Raw genomic sequence first — 7,137 nt, forward strand, 5'->3', positions numbered from 1 at the left:
TGTAAGAAGGGACCATATTCCCTGGAGAAGGATGTCATGCTTGGTAGGGTGGAGGGTCGACGAAAGAGGGGGAGGCCTTCAACAAGATGGATTGACACGGTGGCTGCAATGATGGGCTCAAGTATAGCAGGGATTGTGGGGCTGGCGCGGGATCGGGCAGTGTTTCGTTCTACTGTGCATGGGGTCGGAAACGACTCGACGGCACTTAACAACAACAACAACAACAAGAGAGACTAGAGTGTAAGGGTGAGAAGGCAAGAAAACTTATAAGTTGATTGAAAGCCCAGTATTTGGAGGGACTGCAGCAGACACTTCATAGGTGTTTCTCACTGAGACAGAGATCACTGTCTCCATTTTATGGAGGAGGATGGGGTTGTCACATAAAGCCTGGGTCTTTATAAAGCACAATAACTCCTCCACACTAGCTTTTCCCAGAGTGTGTTCCCGACACCATTATCCACGGAAGATGGGGAAAAAAGTGTTCTGGGAATTAAATAGTAACTACAAAATCCTGCCTACTGTAGCCCATCCCTAGCATGATTCCAATGCACAGGAGAAGCCCAAGACGAAAAAGTCCCACAATTTAAAAAGCCTAGTCTTGTTTAACTCTGTGTTCCCTACACTTATCTACTAACTACCTTTTCCATATCCTGTAACAGCCTGGGAGTCCCTGAGTGGTAAACTTACCACGCTTGGCTGCTAACCAAAAGGTTGGAGGTTCAAGTTCACCTTGAGGCACCTCAGAAGCCAAGCCTGGGGATCTACTTAAAAAAAAATCAGCCACTGTAAATCCTATGGAGTGCAGTTCCACTCTGATGAGTCAACAGCAACTAGATGCTTGGTTATAGTTTTTTTATTGTGTCTCCTTGCATCAGAAAACATATAACTTGGGAGCAAATGTTTTTCATTTACTCTGTTCACTGCTACGCCCTTGGCACCTCTCATAAGTTCCAGCTCATAGAAAATATTCAACAAATAATTGCTGAATGAATGAATGAATGGATGAATGAAAAGATAAGAGATATCTCTCATACATCTGGGGTATAAGTCTGAGGCATGAAAATCTAAACGCATATTACTAAAAATAAGTCAAACCTTCCATTTAAAATTAGCACTGTTCCCTTGCCTATGCTCATCTTTCATTCATTCACTCAGTAACTACTACCAAAAGTACCAATGCTGGGCCAGGTTATGCTCCTGAGGGACAGGTCAGACACTGTGCTGCTGACATTCCCTGAGGGTGTAACAGCTTCCACTATTTCTTCTACACAGTGGTATAAAGTTCCCGATATAACAATATCACGGAGCTCACCTTCCACATTGAGTGTGATCAGAAAAGGATTTTATGGAGTTCATGATCAAGGGGACCTCAGCTTTGGTGTCGGTTCCATCACAGTGTGTCAAGCAGGTAGCCCCATTACCTGAAGAACAAGGGTGAAATGACTCATGTTATTCCCGATGAGAACCCAGGAAGCAAGCAAAGTCTACTCCTGTCCATTCAGACCGCCTCATCTTTGAACATCCTGTAAGAAAAATGAAAAGTAGAAAAGTTTGTGCTGCCCAGCCAACCCATCTGGCCAAGGCAACAAGGAGACACCAGAAGACTAGAAAAAAGGTAAGTAAGGTCAGGTTTCAAATAGGACACCAGGAAGCTCAAATCAAGAAATTAAATGGTCCCAGTTGTGGGGTCAGTTTAAGTAATGGATTCCTTCATCTCTCTCATCATACCTGTGTGCCTCAGGACCACAATGTGACAAGTGGTGGCATCATCAGAACCCAGAATGGAGATGGACCCTGTTTAAAAAAGAAATAAAATAAAATATCCAATAGCCTTGTGTGATAATGCCCAATGTGCTGCTTCCTAACCTACCATCCTTTGGGGAGGTCACTGCAAGCTCTCTTTGCTGAACATACAGAAGGCCCTGGGGTCCCACTTGTTGAACAGACTGACCTCTGAGAAGTCTGGCTCTTTCCTGTTTAATTAAAAAAAAAAAAAATAGTGATGTAAATTAGTGAGGATTGACTGACTAGAGCAGTGGAGAGAGCCACAGTGTACTGTAAGTGGGAAATACACACTAATCTGGTGGAGGGGTCTGTGTATTATTTGACAAGCTAAAATAAAAGGCAGCAGTAATAATCATCTGGAACAATGTGAAGAAAACAAATTCTGGCTTTTTACCTATAAAATAAGATTTTACTATCTATGGAGTAAGAGCTCAAATTCCTTATCACATTTCTTCACTAAAGAGTGTGGGACTCTCAATAGTTTTACAATTGTAAAGAAAATCGGATCATATGGAATAGTGGCACAGAAGCTACATTCCTTCTTTGTTTTCTTTAAATGAGAAAGAAGGTTAAAACCTTTCCTCTCTGGTGGCATAGTGCCTAAGGCATTTGACTTAACCAGAAGGCTGGCAGTTCAAACCCACCAGCCACTCCTCAGAAGGAAAACTGGGCAATCTACTTCTGTAGTGACACTGCCTTGGAAACCTAAGGAGGGATCACTGGGAGTCGGATCTGACTCCACGGCAGTGAGTTTGGTTTTGGTTTTTTATCCCCTAATCTCTTTGTCAGGAGCTCTGCTAGCATAGTGCCTAAGGCACTTGACTGCTAACCAGAAGGCTGGCGGTTCAAACCCACCAGCTACTCCTCAGAAAAAAGGATGGGCAATCTACTTCCGTAGTGATGTTGTTGTTGTTGTTGTTATGTGCTGTCACGCCAGACCCAACTCATAGCGACCCCCTCCTTGGATTTCCCAGGCAGTATCACTATGGAAGTAGATTGCCCAATCTTCCCTCAGAAACACAAGGAGGGGTCGCTATGAGTTGGGTCCGACTTGACAACACATTAACAACAACAACAGCAATCTCTTTGTCCTAGGACTTCCACTTCTGAAAATCTACACTAAAGAAATCACACAAAATGGCATTCTTTACTATGTTATTTAGAATGAAAAAATGGTGGAAGCGGCAGCAACAGGAAAGGTAAGTATATTTTGCTGACCTAACCCACAGCCACTGACTCCAAAAAATGAAGAATACAGGAAAACAGTTCTGAAATGTTAACTAAAATGCAAGACTGTTGTTGTGGGCCATTGGATCCATTTTTGACTCAGTGACAGAGTAGAACTACCCCCAAAAAACAAGACACTTAGTATAGTTTTATTTCTTTTTAAAAAAAAAAAAGAGCTACAGAGTATTGTTAAAATAATAGTAGCATATTACATATAGGGGGAAAAAATGAAAGGAAATTCACCCATATAACCATGGTTGTGTTACACTAGTACAAACATGAGACTTAACTGGTGTCATAGGCTTTATTCTCTAAATGTTCTGTGATGTAGTTATGCTGTTAGTGAAGTAGGACAACAAAAAGGATCTGTCACAAGCAAATTAAAAGGACAATCTAACATTTGGTGTAAAAAATTTGTGTGAAAGAATATTTGTGTAAATTCTTATGGAACAAATCTGTTTAAAAAAAAAAAACAGGTGGTTAAATTCTTGAATGAAAATACAACAGCATTTTTTTCTAAAATGTCAAACTGATATGACAATGAAATGTATCATACTTTCCTTCTGACTTGTAACAAAGTCCTTAATGAACAAATTCTTACTCAAATGAGTAAATATAGCACGTGTATATATTGCCCAGATGAAGAACATTTTTACAGTCTTACACAACAGGCTTCTTGCCATTTCTCATGCCTGCTGCTATTTTAAGTTAGTGCTTAGTTAATAAAGTACAAGATGATATAATAAACATAAGGATCAGCTTAGTTAGTTATACAGTGTTGTCCTCTTTTATTAAACTTCCATTATTTGGAAGCAAGACAGAAATGAAAATGAGACAATAACCTCAATTTAAGAAAAAAACAAAGGGTGAAGTGAACTGCAGTAGAAAATCTTATCAAGGCAACTTGGCTTGGTGTAGAACTCAGTGAGAAAAAGATGTGGTTAACTGTTCTAGAACTTGGAACACCCAGCATCAGTGAACACTCTTCATTTCCAGGCCACTTCTCACCCTATTTTAATTCCAAACAACATAAGGGAGAATTCAGAATCCCACCCCACTCTTTTCTTTTTCATTCCTTTCACACTTACCTATTGCTTTGTTCTTTCTGGGAGGTGAGGGAATGGGGGGAGGGGGGGTAAAGGCAAGCTTTTGTCATTCCCACAGTTGGGTCACCACCAAACCCAGAGCTATTTGGAAGAAATGAATGAGCATTTTTCATTCCCAAGAGCAAAAAACATGTTTCCCTTCAACATAGCTCTTAACTATTTCCCAAAGAAATAACAGCAAAAATTATCAGAAGAGCTAATGCCACAAACCTAAAACAGTATGTTGCTTTGGTCTTCCATTTTAAAAACATGGAAAAAGTTTAGTTAAGTTTATACTCTTTGGGAAAAACACAGTCCTACTTCATAAAAACATACTTTTGAAATAAAACCAGCCTCACTTTGCTTAATTTCTAATATTCTCTGGATACTGATATTCACCAAAACCATCTTTTCCTTCATTCCTTCTGTTCTGGTTACCTTGTGCTGCACCGACAAGAATATACCACAAATGGGATGGCTTGAACAAACAAGAGTTTATTCCTACAATTTGGAGCCTTTAAGTCCGAGTTCAAAGTGCCAGGCTCCAGGGGCTGGGTGAAAGCCAGCCTTGGGCTTCAGCTCTGCCTCTTGCTCCCGACCCACTGGAGCTAGAGGCGTTTCTTCACTCAGACAGCTGCTGGCTGCTAAGCTCAAGGTTGAGAAATAAAATGGCACAGTACCGATGTCATCAAACTACATGGCAGGCCATTAAGTTAAGTCCACTGAAAGTCCCAAGGTCGGCAGAGCATGGCAGACTGCTGAACAACGATACGGCTATATGAAGGGTTCAAGTGTGCCACCAGCTAGAGACCACTCCCCAAGGGTTCTCTTTACATATAGGAAGTAAACCACATCCCTAAGGCAGCTACTTAGCTGCTCACAGTAGATTCCACCATGGAGTTGATAACTAGTCTCATCATGGGGAATACTACATCCAGCTGCCCAGCTACTCAACCAGGCCCAGCCAAGTTGACAGACTGACTTAACCACCACCCTCCTAATTTCCTAATTCCTATTCAAATGGCCCTATCTCTTAACCCTACCCACTGTGCTCAAGTCCAAGTCCTACTGAACCTACAGGACAGAGAACTGCCCCACTGGCTTTCCAAGCCTGTAAATCTTTATGGAAGCAGACTGTCTCATCTTTCTCACATGTGGAACAGCTGGCTGGTGGGTCTGAACTTCTGGTTAGCAGGCAGGTGCTTAACCACTGGGCCACCAGGGCTCCTTTCTATTAACCCAAAAATCAAACTCACTGCCATCGAGTCAATTCTGGCTCATAGCAACCCCACTGGGTTTCTGAGGCTGTGAATCTTTAAAGTAGATCGCCCCATCTTCCTTCCTCAGAGCAGCTGGTGGGTTTGAACCACTGACCCCTTGCCATGTCCATGTTAGCAGCCATGTGCCTTATCCACTACGCCACCACAGCTCCTTTCTCTTAACCCAGGGACCAGCAAACTTTTTCTTAAAAGGACTAGATATGTTAGGCTTTGCAGGCCATACAGTCTCTGGCTGGGAACTACTCAACCCTGCTGTTGTAACACAAACGCAGCCATAGACAATATGTAAGTGAACAGACATAGTTGTGTTCCAATACAACCCTAGTCGTGGACAGCAAAATATGAATTTCATATAATTTCACCAAGTATTATTTTTTCCAACCATTAAAAATCGTGAAAAACATTCTCAGCTGATAGGCTGTGTATAAAAACAAGATTTGGCCAATGGGCTGTGGTTTGCTGATCTCAGTCTTAGCCAATCCCTTAGCAGTAATCTCGAGGATCATATGTCCCTTACCCCTATTGTCATATTCTGTCCATTCTCCCTTTGTAAACTGGAAGGCAAGTATGAAAGTGCTTCGTGAACTGTAAAAGGTAGGTAAGAAATTATCAGTGTGTGTAGCTCTCAAAACCGAGCCTTCTTGCCCACTCCCACTTGTGCTGCCTTAGTTCAGCCCTTTAATATCTTCCGTCTAAATTACTGCAATATAACTATGAGCACAAGATTTCGTGCAAGACACGCCTGGGTTTGGAACCTTGCCCTGCCATTCACCAAACGGCCTTGGGAATGCTGCTGAACATCTCTTCTGGGAAATGGGAAGAAGGTCTGCCACCCTGAGAGGTCCGTGACGTGCATGCATGCCACTGTGGCTCCTACGCCTCCCTGATGAGTGGATACCACTATTCTCCATCTGTTTCCCTAACGCGTCTCTTGCCAAAGTCATTCTACCCACCCCGATGGCTGTCAGAGTCTTTGCTTCAAAACACTGATTTTGTGACATTGCTTTTCTGCTCAAAAACCTTTCTAAGCCCTGCGATTTCACTTGTAGGAATATATACATTCTTAAGGACACAAATATGCAAATGTATAAAGATTTAGCTCTGAGAATGTTCTTAATGGTGAAACATTATAAATATCTTGCATGCTTAAAATGCAGAAACTAAATTACAGTGCATTCACATTGTGGCATTCTAGGGAATCATTAGACAAGATGTTGCAGGAGTGCTCACTGAGCACGCAGTGTCCCGTGAGGGGCGAAGGCTCTAGACAGCACTGCCCAAGGGAACTCTGCAATGAGGGAAATGGTCCACATCTGTGCTGTCATCTACAGTAGCCACAAGTCATGTGCATCTGTTAAGCACTTGAAATGTAGCCAGTGTGACTTAGGAACTGAAGTTTTAATTTAAAGTTAACTTTAATGAATTTTGCCACATGTTGTCATGGCTACCATATTGGGTAGCACAGATCTGGAGTCAAGGGGCAGCCTATGAGCAGAACAGTACCACCACAGAGGTATGTAGTCCTTAGAACAATCAACCTTAAGAGATCAAAAGGGCAGCAACTGCCCAGGGATAAAGCTCAGAAGGCAGCAAGGGACAGGAAAGAAAAGCACATGGGAAGGGTAAACACAGGGATGAAGTGGGAAGAGTGCTGTCACACTGTGGGATTATGATCAACATCACAAAACAAAATGTGTATGAACTGGTGACTAGAAAACAAATTTGCTTTGTAAATTTTCACCCAAATCACAATAAAAAGT

The 7,137-nt window shown here is 42.0% G+C and overlaps 1 protein-coding gene across 1 annotated transcript in view; it reads right to left on the minus strand.

Moving 5' to 3' along the window:
- The window catches only part of NTAN1 (N-terminal asparagine amidase), a 20,207-nt gene that overhangs the window by 10,577 nt on the left and 2,493 nt on the right, over nt 1–7,137 (minus strand). Inside the window, exons 2-4 of the mRNA XM_007956475.2 lie at nt 1,871–1,973; nt 1,729–1,794; nt 1,313–1,421 (exon numbers count right to left, since the gene is read on the minus strand). Coding sequence (XP_007954666.1) covers nt 1,313–1,421; nt 1,729–1,794; nt 1,871–1,973 — 278 coding nt within the window. The remainder of the gene's footprint in view (nt 1–1,312; nt 1,422–1,728; nt 1,795–1,870; nt 1,974–7,137) is intronic.

This window comes from Orycteropus afer, unplaced genomic scaffold, assembly GCF_000298275.1.
Source record: "Orycteropus afer afer isolate SDZICR_OR568_19922 unplaced genomic scaffold, OryAfe1.0 scaffold00623, whole genome shotgun sequence".
In the NCBI taxonomy this organism is placed as follows: Eukaryota; Metazoa; Chordata; class Mammalia; order Tubulidentata; family Orycteropodidae; genus Orycteropus; species Orycteropus afer.